Source organism: Glycine soja, chromosome 17 (assembly GCF_004193775.1).
Source record: "Glycine soja cultivar W05 chromosome 17, ASM419377v2, whole genome shotgun sequence".
NCBI classification, from domain to species: domain Eukaryota; kingdom Viridiplantae; phylum Streptophyta; class Magnoliopsida; order Fabales; family Fabaceae; genus Glycine; species Glycine soja.
In genome coordinates, this window is record NC_041018.1 from 3,928,601 (window position 1) to 3,947,614 (window position 19,014).

The following is a 19,014-nucleotide window of genomic DNA, read 5'->3' on the forward strand; positions in this document are numbered from 1 at the left end:
TAAAATCATAAATGTTATAACTTTATAAATTATTTGTTGATGAATATTTATATTTTCAAATAATTTAAATATTAATTATTTATTTTTTATATTAATAGTTATTATAAATTTTATACCATTTATAAAATAATATGCTTAATTTAGAGATATAATATTTATATTTCATCATATAATGATAAGGACATCTTTCGTCCAAAAAAAAGAAAATAAGGACATCCGTGTATTATTTCGTACTATATATTTTATTTTCTTAAATTTTTACTCTACCCTTTTTCACCTAAATATACTATGATAATCTACTTTTAAAAAATTTCTTTTTTATTTATTTTATAAACATGATTTTATATTATTCACCGTCCAAATAACATTAAAAATATCTTCATTTTCCAACTCTAAAAATAAATCTATTTGTTAATTTTGAGGAGCTTTATGCTAATTTTTTGTTACAATTTTTTTCTTTGATAATCATCTTATGCAAGTAGTGGTAAACAATTTCTTATCTCATTATTAATTCATTATCTTTAATAACTTAAAAGAATTTAAATTGAAATAATAATATCATAAACTTAATTTTTATTCCAAGAATATCCGTTGAATTAAATGGTTTGAGTGGTTATATTTAATGATATTACTCACTTTTTAATGGACAAGTATTTCCATCAATGAGTATGATTTATCTAATTAATAATTTTTAAAATAAGAATATAGAAGAAAATTAACAATACATTGAAAGTGGTGATGTATTTCTCTTATTTTACATAGTTTTACACTCTTATGTATATTAAAAGATAGTTCCAGGACAACCTAATGCAGAGATCAACTAACACAAGTTTTTTTATCGGCTAAACTAGCATAAGAAATTGGTACGTAGTAATTGACATGAATATATACTTTAAAATAAATTGACATGAATGTAAGCTTGACAAATTTCTGCATCTTTTTCCGTCTTTTAATCAACTTGCTTTATGAAGTATATATTTCCAAGGAGAAGAAACATGGGTAATTGAAGTATATGCATATTTCCAAGGAGAAGATGCAGAAAGTGATTGCGTTCTGAGATTAAGAAACTGGCAACTTCTAGATGTAAATTTCAAGTTGAAATTTCAACTTCTGATTCACATAACGCTAGTCCTCCAAGTAGTTTTCAACATGATATTTCAAGATACAGTTTAACTCTTAAAAAGAAATGAAACTCAAATAAATGATCTCATGTCTGTACAGGTGCACTGAGTCATCTTCCATTATAACTCAGTCGTTCAAAAAAAAAAAACTATCTTAAGTTTAACTTTGAAAAAAGAAAGAAAGAATATTGCACAAGTAAATACAAAAAAGTAATCGCATGAAACAAATATGCTCACCTATAAAATACATGGAGTCACTAATTGCATCCACATTTAACACTTGAAAACCAACCCATATGGAAAAAGAACCCTGGCAGGTGTGACAGAATGCCTGGACACCAGCTCTTACCTATGACCGCCATTTGTCACATGACATGCATCAATAGTGACATGGCTTCGGAACAAAACCCCTAGCGTTGATGAAACTTGAGGGGTAAAAATGAATTAACCCAGGCAACAAACCAATGTTAGAAGCCTGAGTTGGCTAAAATACACTATACACGTGAATACAACGAAATTATATGCACAGCTTGGCACCTGCACCTTGGTGCAATACCCTGAGGATAGCCACGAGATGGAGCATCAGATACAATAATCACCGGGTACTCGTATCACTCCAACCGTGCTAGTAAGAACCCAAATCCTGAGTTCTCACGTATCAACGGAGGAGGATCCACGTCTGCTACTTCTACTTGTTGCATTGATTTGGAAATGTCATCCACCGAAAACGGAATGCTGCAGCAAAGACCAAGACATGTAATGAAACATTTCAAGGTTTAAGAAGAAATGCTACAGCAAAGACCAAGACATGTAATGAAACATTAAATTGTTTGCTGAAGTTGATAGCATACCTCGAGTCATCATCTAACAGGAAAGAAGTGCTGACAGCATTATTAGAGTCCTCAGACATCATAGCTCTCATGTTTGTTATAACCTGCATATAATCAGAGATGTCGAGATTTATCACATTGCAGGTGGTCCATCTTGGGAAATGTTCACAAGATATACATACCCAACCAATACAAATATTGCTAACAGATTAGTAACACAAATTAGCAAGGATAACTTACGTCCGTAGACACACTGTGAGTGCCGTATTTGTCATCCCAGTACATTGTACTTATCCTGTATAACTGTTGTATACTGAGAACCTATAGCAGAAGAATACTATACTTAGTAAGAGAATCAGTGTGAAGTGTGAGGTCATAAATAGTAGGCAGAAAGGAAGAAGGAACCCACTGGGCAAAGCTCCTTTGTAATTTCATTCAGGGACTTTTTGGGTTTTTGATGTATCACCTGAGATTGAAGAATGAGTCAGAAGTTTCAGAGATAATCAACAACAAAATGAATTTGTATAGAAGTAACTCTTACCAAGAATCCAACAGCCTGCCTGATATGTTTCAGTTCCTCCCAAGCAGAGCCAGTATACTGTACAGAAAGATCGGGGGTTTAGATTTTAAAAATGGAAAAAGTAAGATCTGAAATGGTTGCTTGTTGCTCACCTCCTCCGTTGCCTCGATGCACCACTGCTCTAATTCAGCCAGACCTGTTTTTACATACTCTCCATTGCTAAACGAACAACACTCCCGACGCAACAGAAGACTGCAGTAATTATCAGATTAAGCCCATGAAAGAGTCTGAATTCTGCAATATGGCATGCAATGCAAGGAGGGAGAGAGATTACCTATTGAATAATTGAACATTGATGAATGAGAATATTTGAGTGAACACTTTTCGGACCAAGAAAGGGGGTGCCTGTTAAACCAGACATGATTGGTTAAGATCATATATCCATATTCAGACTATGGAAATACAGACATTGAAAGTGAAACTCACATAGTTGGCTTTCATTATCTTTAGATAATTGTTTAAGCTTTTCACAATACTTTGCCAGTGAGCAATTAAAGCTTGCTGAGCAACTGCATTTGCCTGTGCACGTCCTTTTACTAGACTTTGACGCGAGTTTCTTGGAGCCTGCAATTGTTTTTATCACAAAAACAAGATAAATAAACAAATAAAAACACAAGAGTTAACCTTGTTAATTACTAGGTAGCTTGACCGAAGGACGTGCACAAAATCAACTAGTGATTTAGGGATTGCTTGTAAACAATTTATTTTAGTTGCAATTAGCAGATGAAAACTGTTCTTTTCTATGGATTTATTTCTAATCAATCGCGTAAAGGAGAAAATGTTTTCTTTACTAGTTATCAATCTTCAGCAGTTACTACAGGTCACACTGCCGCCTTCAAATGTGTCCTGCATGTCTGATATTCAATAAAAAAAAAAACATTTTTTGTTGAATTAAAATAAACATTAGTTGTGACTCTTGTGACTTGTACAACTAGTATAAATATCAGATGACATTCACTTAAAAATTAAATTATAACCCACATGATTTGGTAATTGCTCAAGCTCCTTAAGCAACGATAATTTCACAAAATTTTAATTTCCACCCACCCCCACTCCTCCAAAAATGTAACATCTATTTACCTGTATACACAGTCCAAGTAATGGAGATATCTCCTTTTTTAGGTTGTCTCTTATCATTCCATATATTTTTTCAAGGAAGGCAGTAAGCTGCTGCTTAAACAGCAGTGCTGGATATTTTGCTTCTACTTGTCGTAAATCATCCAGTCTATTAAGACCTCGACCATTTAGAAATGACAATCCAGCACTTTGGGGAGACGCCCTTAGCCCCTGGAATCACAGAAAGCAACCAAAATTGTAAGATGAATAAAATCCACATAAACGGATAAAGTATTTTTCAGAAAGGATATGAAGTTGCTTCATACTTGAGACATTCTTCCAAACAGAGAAGATGACGCTGTTCTCCGCCGCTGTGGTGTTAAGCTAGCAGCTCCACTAGCTTTAAGAGTGCGTTGGAGTAGCAACAACAAAGTAGATGTATTAGACAACCAATAGGCTAATACATCAGTATTATCCTGGGCCTTCAATGGTGCAGAATTCACTGTTAGTAACATTTTTTTGGTATTTCAGAAATTGGCACAAGAACTTTTAAATGCAAAAGCACCACGTCATGACCAATATACAAGTAATCCAAAAGAGTCAACTTACCTCAACAGCTGAAGCTATTGTTTGAATTATACGGTCAAATACACTTGTCCTTTCAACTTCAAATGACCTCCAGTGGAGAAGACATTTATATATGACACATGCAGCAACAGGTTTGCCCCCAGAAAATCCCAAATCTTGTGTTATGCACTTGATCAACAAGTCCTGGTTTTCCTGAACAAGAAAATGAAATTTTTAAGAGGAATCAACCAGAAAATTGGGGGGGGGGGGGGGATTTAAATTGAAAATTTGGTTTTAACTATTTGTAACAGATTTAGATTACTCAATCAATCTATGTAGCCACTCACTTGCTGCTTCTCATTGAGAGATTTTTGTGGTTTTCCCTCAGATTCAGGTTCACGCACATTGGATACAGCAAGAGTCATATCCTGAAACATATAGACGAGAATTAAACAAATTAAACAAAACCATCCATTACAGCGAAGTTAATTGCTAAAACATACTTGTACAAAACAACAATGTTCTTACCGATCCAATTTTTGCTTCACCATTTAGAGCATTCCCATTTTCAGGTGTCCTCTGCATATTGTGTATGAAATAAATCTCATTGGGAATCTCTCTCCATACATTATAATGTCAAGTAATGACCTTGTATTTTATTATCTTACCTGAATAATCACTGTCCTTGGTCTCGCAGATAGAGCTTTTCCAGTTGGTGATACAGCCAGTGCTTGCTGACGAAGAACTTGATTTTCTGACTCTGCATTGGAAATCTTTTCCTCCAATCTGCATAATAGAATTTGAAAATTTTGATTAGATTTCATATTAAGGCAGGTATAGATGCTTATTAAAGGGCAAGGGAGAAACATATAACTGTATAATGCATCCAAAGGCATAAAAAACAGTTACACACATGAAGAACAGATGTAAGAGAATGGTTGATAACAGTTGAAGACGAACTACGATAGGAATAATTAATTCCTAGATGCATTGCAGGGTTGGGGGATAGAAAAGTCAATTTGAGTTAAATATGAAATTCAATATATTTAGGCTAGGTATCATAAACCAACTTAACATGCCTCCTCAGTCCTCACACGAGCTCTTTAGACTTAAAGTGTAGATAATGCACAGACTCACCTATAGTGTGCTTTATTTCAAAATATATATATATATAAGAATGGGGGCAGCAAGCACATGAATGGTTTTATATCTAACACTCTAGTTGTTATTTTTAAAATGTGATACATTAGGGATGTCATCAGAAACTGAAAATGATTCATTCATTCTTATGAAATAATTTAAAACTATGGAACAAGTGCTGAAAACTAAATAGATCTTTTTTTCTGCTCAAACTTTACTGACCTCTGAACCAATTCTTGAAGTTGATCCACTTTGCGGTCAGAATCTTCAACCTTTTTAACCATCTCTTTATTTCTAGCTTCAGCCTCAGCCTGAGCTTTTCTGGCCTCTTCTTTAGCCTCTTTTTCCAATAGCAGTGATTCCTGTATGAGAGATTAAATAAGGGTTCTCAATAAATTTACAATTGTTCATCGTAAATACGTATAGTATCCCCACAACTACTACACAAGATAACTCCAATTTTAATTGAATTCAGATTGCAGGATGATCTGCGAGCAATTCAGCATATAATATGTACTTGTAATTACTTTCATATTTCTTTGATATCTTTTGAAATTAAAGGTTAAAAATAAAAAAAGTATAAAAAAAAATCCATTTGCCTATTTAAATATTTTTTATAAGAAACATAAAAATAATTTGTATCAGAAAATGTTATGAATTTAGAAATTACTGATGTATTGTCAATATGATCAATTCCCTACCTTCAAACTATTGACTTCAGCCAATAATGAATTAATCTTTTCAGTATCTTCAATTATAACAGGTGTCTCCTTAACAACTGGAGGTGCTTCTTCAATGGCCTTTCGTGCTGCCTCACGCTCTTTGATGACCCTGGCATTTGCTTCTTCTACTTGTATTTGCATTGCATGTAAAGCTTCCTGTAACTTAGCAGTTTCTTGTGCCTTTTCCTCTTCCAAATCAGTCTGTAACAAGTTAAAATAAGGCAAGTTTATGGCATTAAAAATTGCATCATTAATATCAGCTATTAACATGGAAATTAAAATTCATGTAAATATATGATAATGATGTTACCCTCAAACGCTTCTCAATTTGCAAACGCCAAGTAAGTTCTTCAACACGCTTTTCTAGTTTGTCCTTAGCTTCTTTGAGGGCCCCTGTTTCTCTTGCAGCCTGAATGCAGTTACAAAATATTACTCCCAAAGCAACTTTTTATAAAACAAGACTAAGTACACCATATTACACAAGAAACACCATAACAGAGAAAGTATTATTCAAACCATTTTAAGCATTCTAAGTTCCCTTCTAGCAACCCTTCTCCTCCAACCACATTGAGTAACAACTGCAGCCTTTTGCAATCTTTTATAATATGAATATGCAATTAGCCGACGCAAATAAGCCTGAAGAGGTAAACACAGATAATTATAGTAAGGCAAGTAAAACGGTTACATGATTTCATTTTCTTAATTAACAGTCTAACTACGAAGAAGATCAACAACAGCACCTGGATGTAAGTTGCAGCCTTTGTTTGCTTTCTAAATCTAAATTCATCACGAGCTTTCATAGCCCTTAAACCTGTTTGCAGTATAATTGCAGATGATCGTGCCGTTACGTATGATTTTCTGGCAATGTATCCTTTGAATTTCTTTTGTATTTTTACAGCTCCTGCTTCACGTCGCAACTGCTCATAAAGCTTCCGGGACAATATTCCTATTTGTTATTGAAAAGCACCATAAGAAACAGCATCAGATTAAGATAAGTAGTTTATATAAGACCAAACCATGAGAAAGAAACCTACATTACGAGAAAATCCCAACTGATTTAAGGCAGCATGAATTTTATAATGCCATGAACACTAACACAAGTATACCAACAGGGGGATTTATAGAACAAAGGTTTAATGAGTAAAGAAACAAGACTTATATGTTGATAGCAAGACCAATTTGTCACAACTCAAAATATCCATATTTCCCTTTAGTTCCTAACTGCATTTAAGGGAAAAGATGGGTAACTTTCATATTTGGTGGATTGGGGATTTGTAGACAGATCTAAGGGTCTTTTTACTACCGTTCAGCCTCACTTCAGTTTTAGTAGTTTATGAGTTGATAATTTAAGTCCTATATCCATGAAGGAAGAATTTCAGGTAATATCATCAGACATCACCAGCTAAAGCTATGTGTACCTTTCAGTACCAATAGTAGATTGCCATCTACAATCTACTATTAGTACTAAAAGATAATGGAATCTGGCCAGCAAACACTCCTAAATAATACATATCAATATCAACAGCTTGTTCATACAAGAGATTGTCTATGTGTATGTTTGGATTGGTTTCATTTTGCATTCAAGACAGATTACTATTAAAATCTTACCTAGAGAAATTTTGAAGGATGGAAAGAAAAAACATTTTTGTTCTAGAAATTTAGTTAGTCCAAACATGCAGTTATGGTAATGAACTACCAAACAAATAAGCAATAAAAAACAAAGCAAACATATTTGATAGAAATAAGGAATAAGGATACCTCGCAAAGTAGATTGCAAGCAAATTGCAGCTCGGCGCAATTCAATGAATTCCTTGCGTGCAATATGGGTACGTATTTGCCTCTGGATGATTCTAGCAGCATTTCCAAGAACCTCTGCTCTTCTTGCATCCAATTCAGCCATCTGGCCAGCTCTTAGGAAAACCTTTGTCTTGCCTATCTGGTAAACCATCATAGATCTCGTAAGATTACATGGCTTAGAAAATCAATTCATACAGATAGACTTCCATATAGTATAATGTTGAAAAGGTAATAATAATGAAATAAAAAATAAAGCAATTTTCTAATTAAGAAGTTCAGGAATCACTACAGGTTATACTGATGGAGAAGTTAAAGAGTGGATCAAACAAGCGGATATGCCAATAAGCTTATACTTCTATTTGGTCTTCAAATTCAAAGAAACTTTTTCCCCGGGATAGTCTACAAGAATTAGCATAAAGTTGTTTCAGAAGCTCCATAAGCCTCTTAAGATAGTTGGGTATTTTAATGCATCACCATCATAACCATGTTCTTTGTTAGTTTGATAAAGTATTTTAGCTGCAAATGTTTGGCAATGGATTGACCACCATGTTAAAAAACCAAATCAGATATCGGTTTTCAAATGCAGGGTGACAATTATTTGGGAAAATAGTAGGGCATGGCTCACTGATCCGCTTTCCTAAAACTGACCCTCCCACACACCATTGTCAACATATCAAGTTGTAAGGACCAAGGAGTATCACCTGATAGCCTTTCATACCCATTTTATCCAGGATCATTTGGCATGCAACCTTGTCATCATAGCTGAAAAGGAACAGGTAAAAACAAATAACACATAAATGGAGACAAAAAGCAAGCGAGCTAAGAGTTAAGCAATAGATAATAAGTAACTTCCCCAGAAATCACAGAAATACAAACCAAAAGCACTTTTCCAATTTTTTAAAGATAAAAACAGCCCAAAAGGGAGATGAGCTTTACTTTCCATCCAGAACTTCAGGGGCAAGAACACCAAATCGGTTAAGAAATTCATAAAAGGTCCGTCTGGTAGGATATCCAGCACAGCTGATTCTAATTGCCTCAAGAACACCCTAAAGCAAATAACAATTAGACAAACAATCATCAAGTGTAAACATGTGCCAAACATATTATTCCTTCTTTGCTCAATTATATAAAGGCAATGAAGACAAAGAAAGACCATGATATACTCACACCACAGCGCAATTGTTGGATAATATTGAGATTTTCAAAGATAGCAGGCTTGAGAACATTATTTGGCTTCACACATCTGATATAGTGAGGTTCTGTTGAATTCAGGGTCTCCATCAAAGATTGAAGTTGTAGCTACATGTTTCAGAAATGTGTCATTTATTATGTGCTTAACATAAAAAAAAAAACCCAGATATCTGAGACAGGAATGTCAAAGACTGATAACAAATTATAATAGAGTTAAGAATGAGTGGTAAGAATTAATAATACCTTGAAGCGAGATCCTATTGAAGAGAACTTCGATGATTTTGAAGACTCCTCTGGAGAAGGGGGGAATAGACCAGCCACAAATGAGCATTTTGAGGCTATGAGCAGATCCTGATGTTCAGCCACCACATAATCCTTGTTTTTGTCAAGAAACATATCAGCTAGATATGTCACCTGGACAAAGAAAAAATAGTCAAAAAGAAGAAAGAAAAACATTCAAGTAACAATTAAAAAATATGTAGAAAATCATAAAAGGGATGTAATGAAAAAGACCAAATGTATTTACCTCCCCTGCATAATGGGATATTGTAAAACTAGTCCGAGAAAGTTTAGGTTTGATGAAGCGCTTGTTGTTTTTGAATGTCTGGTACAATTTCTGAGCAAAAGTTTCATGTGTAGACTTTGGAAACATACTGTGTCACAAAGGAGGCTAATATGAGTCCAACCAAATTACAAATTTTAAGCAATGCCTGATATTAAGTCTTACATTATTATATATATCCTACTTTAAACAAATTAGAAATAGCATGCAAGTATGAAAATAAGATAGTTGGAGAAAGTAGCTTCAGAATAGGTAATGCGTCTAGCTTCTATTTAGCGTAAAACTTAAAAGCAATGTTAGATTAGCAATGAAGTCACTCCCATCTGCATACCAGGCTTCATCAAGAAGTGCAATTATTCCTCCAGGCTTCTGCAAAAAGATTGAATGTGAAAATCATCATTACCTGAATTTGTTGAGTTGGAAAACAACAAAAGTATAATTGGTCATACAGCAGCAACAGTACCTTCTCAATTAGATCCAAAACATCTTGGTTATCAACAAACTCTATGTAACTCCAATTGATCTCTTCTTTGGTGTATTCTTCTTGTTCCATTTTAAAAACATGCTGCAGTCATTCAGGGGGGAAAAACAAAAAAACTCAGTTATCCAGGAATTTTTTTTATAGAATATAGACCAAAAATTTGAACCAGAAATTACCAAACCTGATTAAAATGTTGTTGCAGCTTCTCATTTGTAAAATTAATACAGAACTGCTCAAAACTAAGAAAAAGAAATTTATGAGATTCAAGGCTAAATACTAAAAAATAGGTGCTAGATGAAATCATTAGCTTACCTATTGAACTTAAAACTTTCAAACCCATAGATATCAAGAACTCCAATAATAGATTTTGAATTAGGATCTTGCCCAATCGAATTGTTAATCTTCTCCACTAGCCTGGAAGCAATAATGAGAATTTGTCAGAATATGACACCTTGAAGAAAGGAAATCAAGAACAATTTTGGTCCAATCACACATGTCATTCCTGGAGACCACTGATAACAACAAATAATTCCAGAATGTTAGCATGTGGTTATTTCAACTATAAATGTGATTACCATAATTCTAAAGTAATTTATAACAGGCAAATAAAATTCACAATTGATAGTCAAATTAAATGTGTCAGATTAGAATGTGAATAAAATTTCCTTTGGTTAGAATAAAATTGTTTAGGTTCTTCTACATAATAAATTTTTAAGTTATAGACCTTTTTGATAGTCCTTTCTTTCCTGCAACACATTAATGCAAGAGAGGATCTATATAGAACTTGCAATATTATACATTAAAGTAGTGCTAAAGGTTCATTACCAATCAAACAAACGGGAATAAATAGTTTTAGCTAATGCATCCCTGCTACCAAGCGCTGCAACAGGATCAAGGGTTCTTGTAATAACCTCCTCTGGTGTTACCATCACACGCTTGATCAGTGCATCTTCCAAGCTCTTACAATCACACCTACAATAATTTTTATGTTAAAATGTATTTAACATTGGTGAAATGATAGTGCAGTAATGCATAAGAAATGTATAAAAGGGTTATGTTGGGCATACTTTAGAAGTTCAGCAGTTACATTAAGATGGAACCTAGACTTCTCATCCTTGATGACAGAAGAGTCAATCTCCTCTCCTTTGGCAAATTCAACATTTCCAAGGTGCAAAATTGCTGCAATAACCCTAAAAATAGCCTCCTGAAATACAGGGCTATATCATTAAAGCAACTTTAAAAAGTCCCATTTTATTAACAAATAGGATTCAGAAAGACTAACCTGCTCCTCCTCACTGATTCCAACAACATCCATTGCCCTTCGAGTAGCAAGATATTCTTCAGCATCATCCACTCCATCCAGCGCATAGCTTTTGGATTGATTTAAGTAATGAAAGGAGCTAGGACTTCCCAGCTTATACTTCTCTTTTTCCTATAAAATAGAGAGTCGCGATGATTAAATATGAATATATTAATAATTTAATATAGGAGCCAATCTTTGTGATAGAGATAAGGAAGCATTTCAATATCAAGAAAGAATACTTTACCTCAGCTGGTGCTGCACAGAGAAGGTAAAAGCAATGGTAATTTCTTTCAGGATCTGAAAGTTGACAGACACGGGATCTTTCAAGCAAATATGTCCGTATAGCTGCCCCAGAGATTCTTCCTTTGTTGTCAAATTGTATCTCAACAAATTTACCAAAACGACTGCATCTCAAAATTGGGAGGAATATGACAGGCACCGTGTTATATCATGTTTGAACAAAAAAACAATATGTATTATGTCTTTTTTTACTGCTTAGTTAAACATATAGCTGACAAACAGAACCCACAATTCTAAGAGTTAATAGAATTTAACTGATGACAAACCAAACTGGTCTGTCACAGTTTCTTCTTCCCTTCTCTCTATGAAGTAACTTAGTCACAATCACTTTGCCTAAACCAATTTATGACAATTTTCCTTTTACTTGATATGCCATGCAGCTGTCAACACTCACCTTGAGTTGTTGTTTCTAACTGTTTTGGCATTGCCAAATGCTTCAAGAACTGGATTAGACTGCAAAGTAATTAATACAGAAACAAGTATGAGGAAACAGTTCGCACACTTTTTTTAACACCCTATATATCTAACAAAATGTAGAATAAAATAAAAAAAATATAAATGAACTAAAAGTTATGGAGTAAGGCCCTATAAAAAGGGGTATCCAAAACAAGAAAATGCAACTATATCATACTTCGAGAACTTGTTGTTCAACTGTCCTCCCTTCTACTCCAGATCGGCCCCCAAGATATGCAAGATACCGCATAAGCATTTTTGTTGTCTCTGTCTTTCCAGCCCCACTCTCACCGCTAACCAGGATTGAGTTGCTTTTTCCCTCATTAATCATCGCCCTGATGAATATAAACACGGACATTAATAAACCATACAAAAAGAATAAAACAGAAAATGATATTGACATCTATCAGTCACCTGTATGCAACATCTGCAACTGCAAAAACATGGGGACTCAATTCTCCAAATGCAGCTCCTTTGTATTGTTCCATCATGTGAGTATCATATAGATGCGGTAATCTTTGAAAAGGATTTATTGCAATCAGGATATTTCCGGTATATGTCTGCAATGATGATGGAGGAGTAGCATGATTGTATCATTCATAAGTTTCAATTTTTACTTAATATAAACAATCTCGGTGCAAAATGAAATAATATATATTTAGAATCTTACATAGATTTCATTGAGTTCATATCTAGTTGCCAAATTGTGCAGAACTCCTGGTTCATGCAAGTAAGACAATTTTGTCATATCATCTACACCTCCAGGAGGGGCTTCATTATCCTTGGGAAAAACCTTTGAAATATTTTTGACAACCTGCAACCAGATTTCCAGACTTAACCAATCATGATAGTAAGCCCTAGTATAACTCGTTTTACTACTGGTTATACAAAAGGATCTAGATAATAAAGTAGGAATGAAGTTGGAATTTCTGTAAGTTAAGATATATATATAGCATATGAAAAAATTTATACATTTTGGAAAGTGATATAACACGGTTAGAATCACAGAGGAGTACTTCAAAAGCATTTGCAATAGCAAAAAATAATATACAGAACAAAGAATCTATGCAAACAATCTCACAAACACGCAGTACAGACAGTTTGACTCACTGCTTTCCCATCTGTGGTGCGAGCATGGACTTCTTCACCATTGATTTTAGAAACTTCTCCATCAATCCATGCTTGTGCTGGATCTTCAATCCAGACATGAGAACCTACAATAATATTCACTGGTGCAGACTGCAAAGACAAACATAGTGAACATTCACAGCAAAAATGTTAAATCAGGGAAACAATATTTGTATTTAACCAAGTTGTTGAAGACAAATGAGAGGAAATGAATGCAAGCAAATGTGCTCCTGGCCATAAATGGCATTGCCAACCATAAGGATTTAGTGTACCAATGTATACCACCATTTTAATGTCATTAGTTCATAATTTAACAGCAAGAATAATAAAATTATCGATTAAAAAACAAATATTTAAATAAATAAAAACAAAAGGATAAAGTAACAAATGTTAGATCCATAAATAAATAGTGGCAAATGATCATTGCAAGCAATTACATAATTTCAAGAAGATAAACAGCAAATTATTATCACATTTGTAGTCTGGCTTTGTCATTATATCTTGCTTATCAAAATGCTAATCATCATAGATACTATTGTAAGCTATAAAGCATGGACTTCGACATGTAAACTGCTCACAACATTGACACAAACATTCCGACATAGCTAAAATATATATATAAAAAATTAGCATATGCACTGACGGTGTAAAACAGTTTTTACATTGTCATCCAATCACAAACATCCATATAAGGTAAGTTTGTTACTAGCGGTGATTTTTGATTGGTTGACTATGTAAAACTTTTTACACTAACAATGCATGACAATTAAACTTGTGTGTTTAGTGAGAGAGATTTTTATGAGTGAGAAAAGCAAATCTAGATGACCAAAATTAAAAGTTCTTTAAAGACAAATGGTCACTTAAAAAAGTCATGTGACTTGTTAAAAAGCCCACAAGACTTGCATGTACTAATCTTAAAGTCTTAATTATTCATGATAAGATCTAATATTCAATATTTATTCCTCAGTCTCATATACAATGGCTTTCTCAGTACACACACACAAATATATACATATATATATATATATATAGCAGCATAACAAGATCTAAAATAAAATCGAGATTTGCATATTCTTGTAACCATCTATGATAATTAGCCTCACAAAAACATACTAAGAAACAGTATTTTATAATATTTTATATCACATTTTACACTGACATTTTCTGAATTTAAAAAAAAAACATATATACAATATTTTTTTATAATACTAATGTCCTTTTAGTGTCCATCCACATTTTTTCAAGTAAATGACAAATAAAGAGTGTTCCACACTAATGATACAGGTTTCAGTGTGGGAAATGCATCCAACATTCCCAACACCTAAACATGAGTGTGCTTCAAAAGCCAGAAGTATAGTGTGGGTTTGAAAATTAGCAAAAGTGTTTGGGTGCTAATAATGGTATTGAAGCTGGTTGCTAGTGTCTTGAAAAGGACTACCTATGAAGGGGCTGACCAGAAAGATGGAGTAAAGCATAGTAGAGTGCAGCCACCAAGACGTCAATTCTCAAGGGCAGTGCTATGATAGGGACTTGGGTATTATGGGGTGCCTGAGTCCCACATCATGGGATGCTCAGTGAAATACTTAAGTCGCTAGGGTTTTCCCCCTTTATAGCTAGCTTTTAAGGGAGGGTTCCCCAAGTGCTTGGATGCTTATCAGTTAATGTAATTTTGTATTTGTTTTTTGTCAACAAGTAGTATGTGCAAAGACAAGCAACAATGTTGGCATTCACCAAAGTTGTTGTGCATATAACTGGACCACCATGCAGCTTTGAACTAGCACAATCATTGATAGTCGAGCAATAGTCAAGTGCCAAAACAGATGCCATCTGACCTAACTCAAAGTTTCGCCAATATATTTTCAATTTCTATAGTTTGAAATACCATAACGGATGAACAATTTCTCGCAAGGACGGGTTTATTACTGTTGTCGTCCACTTGATACCAAATCATCCTAACTAAGCTAGCTAGCTATCTATATATATTCAATGGCAATTCCTGAATAATAATACTTACTTACATTTTTCTTAGTATTTTGAGGCAAAAAAGCTATCAAATGTGTACACTTCCTAACTAAAATCATCCCAATCTTATTCATCAACCATTCATATTCCCAAACTCCATTTCACAATATCTTTTTAGTAGTAATGCGTGGATCGTCTGACATAACTTTCACCTCGAGAAATAAAAATTTAATCAGAAGCATCCAAAAGCCGTGAAAAAGAAATTAGTCTAGAAACGAAACAATATCCCCCAAACAAATCATAGTCACACGGAAGAATTTCTAAAAGAAAAAAAAATCGAAGTCGAACAGATTCAACGGAGCATCAGGAGGAGTCAAAGGAGGCGATGGAGAGAGAATAGGGAGAAATTACCATGGCGATTAATGCGGCGCGATCTTCCGGTCTAACTCATCCGAGTCGAGCAGAGAAAGCAACTCAGTGAGCCAGATCGGACAGTAGAGAACGGTAGCTTTGAAGTTTGAACGACAATTCTGAGAGAGAAGAGGCTAAAAATAGAAGCTGGAGAAAACGATAAAGAAGAAGAAAACAAAACCAAAGGTATCGAGCGAGCAAGCGACTTGAGTCTGGTTTCTCTCTCTCTTCTCAAAGCCTTTTTGAAGAAATGAGGTAATAAGAGGACAGCTACTGTACACGATTATTATATTATAATTTAATATAAATATACGGAAAACAAGTTTTAGCTTCTCTGTCCTTTTTTCTCTCTGTACAGTGAGAGAGTTGCTGCGTCTCTCTCTCTCTCTCTCTCATTGTCTTCTTTTAAGTATCAAATGAAATTAAAATGTTGAGGTTTCTTGTTGGCTGAATGGTCAGGTGGGGCCCGCCAGTGAGAAGGAGAGGGTATAGGCTGAGGCTGGACATTTTCGTGGTCTGCACTACGTTGCCGATTTTAGCTCTACGATCAATGAAAAATGTCTTTCGCAGTTTCTCTAGGTTATTAATGAGAAATTGGAAATAAAAAATATATATAAAATGTAATAGTAAGTAACATTTTTTTTTGTCTTTAAGCGAGAAATATTTATTGATTTTGCTTTTTTTTATAGAAAATTTATTGATTTAGCTGATAATTATTTTTATAAAAAATTTTACTAGTTTGGTATTTTTATAAGATTCTTTTTTAATTACATTTTTCATCTATAAAATTCAATCTAACATTTTTATTAACTCCAGTTTTGCACTTGAATTAATAAAATATTTATAAAGTAATAATAAATAATAGGATATCATAAAAAATGAGAAGAAAAAACAAAATGAAAGAGAAACTATTGTGAAAATATATGAATATTATTGTTAAAATAAACTAATATATTATATATTTTTTGAATATTTTGTTAAAAACTAATATGAAACACAATAATGAAATTATGAAAATAATATTTAATAATGGACGTCAATATTATGGTTTAAATTTTGCCTCATCCCTTAAAGCATACATTTGATCATTTTTTACGAAACTACCATCGATTATTTTTTTCTTTTAAGTTTTAGCAGTTGCTTCTGTCAAAAAAATAAAATCTTTTAGCAGTTGCTTAGTTTGAGTTTAATGGCAATATAGGCTCGGTTAATCTTCATATTTCTTTTTCATGGGGACCGCTTCCTTTTTTTCCGTTTTTCTTTAACAATCAATGAATGGGAATATCTATGTTAACATGTACTATATTTTTATGATATTTGCACAAAATAGTTGACGATAATTGTTCGTCGTATATGTTACTCAATTCAATTCATAATAGTGGTTTGTTTCTCAGGAATTTGAAACGTAAAGTATTACCTGGGAAGATTCTTAATCAAATAGTACATGCACATGTGTTTTTTTTTTTATCAGCATCACAGTTTATGAAATTATACACCTTATCACATGATCAAATTAAATTTATTCAGTAGTTAACAAAATCTATTCATTTTATAATTTTCAGTATTTTTTTCAAATTTGTATATTTGTGTGTTTTGCACATAGACATATCTATTGACCTTTGAATTATGGAATGGGTTTTTTTTTAAGGTGAAAAAACATGCAACTTTAAATTGTGTTTCTAACAAATAAGTTCCTTAAACTTTCATTTCACTTTAATTAATTCTTAAATTTCTATTATTGTTGCATTAAACCATTATGTCCACACCATTTAGATTAAAGATACATTGAGATAGAGTATGATAATTCAAGATATGTTCTTACTATAGACACAAAGTTTATAAGGTAAACAAGAGGTCCAATTTTATTTAGCAAATCCTTAGCTGATAAAAAAAATCTCTTATAATAATTTTAATAATTTAGAAACTTATTATTGAATGAAAATAAAAATTTAAGGTATTTTTTGAAAAAAAAAACTCAAAGTTAAAAATAGCTGAACTTTTATCTTTCCTTTTTTCGTGTATACAATTATAATCTGCAAAAATATTAACTCGTGCCATGGATAATTACCACTTACTTTTTTAAAGGATTACAACTTACTTCAACACTTATATTTCCTCAATAAAAATAAAAACACTTATTTCTGTATGTTGTGAGCGAAACAAGAAAATTCTTACCGTTATTGATTTTAATAATAATAAAAAAGTAAATAAAAGACGCATCACCCTAATTCTAAGAGACATATAACTCCCTTTTATACATAATCATCCAAATTTTAACCTATGTGTGGAAATTGTAACTTCCATCACATAAATATATTTTCCTTTTGAGGAAAAATTTAGGAATCAGCGGGTTGGTTGGGATCAATTTGATTCTTCTTGTTTCATTCTCATAAAAGGCGGAGTGAATATGAATATTAAAAAAATATGTATTTAAAATTTTAACATGCAGTATTTGTTGAATTTTATCCAATTTGGATATATCCAGGGTAATCCCACTACATTTTTTTAATAATTTTAATTTATTTATATATTTTAAATAAATTATTTATTTAGTTTTTAATTATATTTTAATTCAAATAATATATAAATATAATAAATAACAAATAAATTATAATTAAAAATTAATAATTTAATTATACTTTTAGTTAAATATATATTCTTAAGTTTTTTATTTAATTATTGAGCTAATTGATTTATATTTTAAAAAATTATAACAATAAGATCTTTATATTATATATATATATATATATATATATATATATATGTTATGATCAAAATTATAAAAATGTAATATGATAGATACAGTATGGATATAATAAGTATAATTTGACACTATTTTTTATTTTTATCCATAATTAAATAGTTCAGATAATACTATGCTCATGTTTATATATATGGACAAAACGGATAAAATGGGACGAAACCTGCTACTACGGGTTTATTTGCCATGATGAAATGTTATCTAATTACACTGTAATTGTGTATTCCTTATAATTTGTGTTCGAAATGGCCAAATTATTAATTTTCTAACAAGAAGTGAGGCATTTACAATTACAGCCATTTTTTATTTTATTTTTTGGGACAACCCAATGATATGTGTCCGCCCATAATTCGCTGGCACCTAAATATTTTATTAGCAAAATAATTGGAATGAGAAGAGAAGTTTTTAATACCGAGTTACATGCATTATGATCGGTATTGATATACCAGTAAGTACGTATGACATGACAATCACGTTCCGTTCAAACTCAACGAGTCCATAAAAATCGTAACAGTGTCTGCCACCATAACTCCAAATTCCTACTCCCTTCACCACTTTTAGCATTACACTTCATGTTAAAAAGTTTAAGGGCTATGTTGTCTTTTAGTCTTTGGAAAAAAATTTAATTTTTGTTTTTATTTTTTATTTT

At 32.6% G+C, this 19,014-nt stretch overlaps 1 protein-coding gene across 1 annotated transcript; it reads right to left on the reverse strand.

Moving 5' to 3' along the window:
- Positions 1–1,168: 1,168 nt before the first annotated feature.
- LOC114391829 (myosin-17-like) lies at positions 1,169–15,855 on the reverse strand. Its single transcript, XM_028352812.1, has 39 exons — positions 15,605–15,855; positions 13,214–13,342; positions 12,774–12,917; positions 12,518–12,663; positions 12,282–12,438; positions 12,045–12,103; positions 11,595–11,754; positions 11,330–11,479; positions 11,115–11,251; positions 10,873–11,019; positions 10,360–10,461; positions 10,229–10,286; positions 10,030–10,131; positions 9,898–9,935; positions 9,531–9,657; positions 9,248–9,418; positions 8,981–9,112; positions 8,750–8,859; positions 8,515–8,575; positions 7,775–7,952; positions 6,757–6,962; positions 6,533–6,652; positions 6,327–6,425; positions 5,996–6,217; positions 5,517–5,656; positions 4,823–4,940; positions 4,683–4,733; positions 4,502–4,582; positions 4,197–4,367; positions 3,914–4,069; positions 3,612–3,818; positions 2,958–3,095; positions 2,806–2,876; positions 2,624–2,723; positions 2,493–2,549; positions 2,361–2,417; positions 2,192–2,272; positions 1,973–2,055; positions 1,169–1,856 (listed from the first exon to the last, which is right to left on the reverse strand). Exons 1-39 carry the CDS (start codon positions 15,605–15,607, stop codon positions 1,733–1,735), a joined length of 4,593 nt encoding a protein of 1,530 aa, XP_028208613.1. The 5' UTR covers positions 15,608–15,855; the 3' UTR covers positions 1,169–1,732.
- Positions 15,856–19,014: the final 3,159 nt, after the last annotated feature.

What these genes read in the sequence shown, in the direction of transcription:
- LOC114391829 (XM_028352812.1), bottom strand. An exon ending in TATTCCCGTTTGTTTGATTG is followed by an intron (nt 10,462 to 10,872) that starts GTAATGAACCTT and finishes TATTGCTTCCAG; the next exon opens with GCTAGTGGAGAAGATTAACA. An exon ending in AGATAATGAAAGCCAACTAT is followed by an intron (nt 2,877 to 2,957) that starts GTGAGTTTCACT and finishes CTGGTTTAACAG; the next exon opens with GCACCCCCTTTCTTGGTCCG.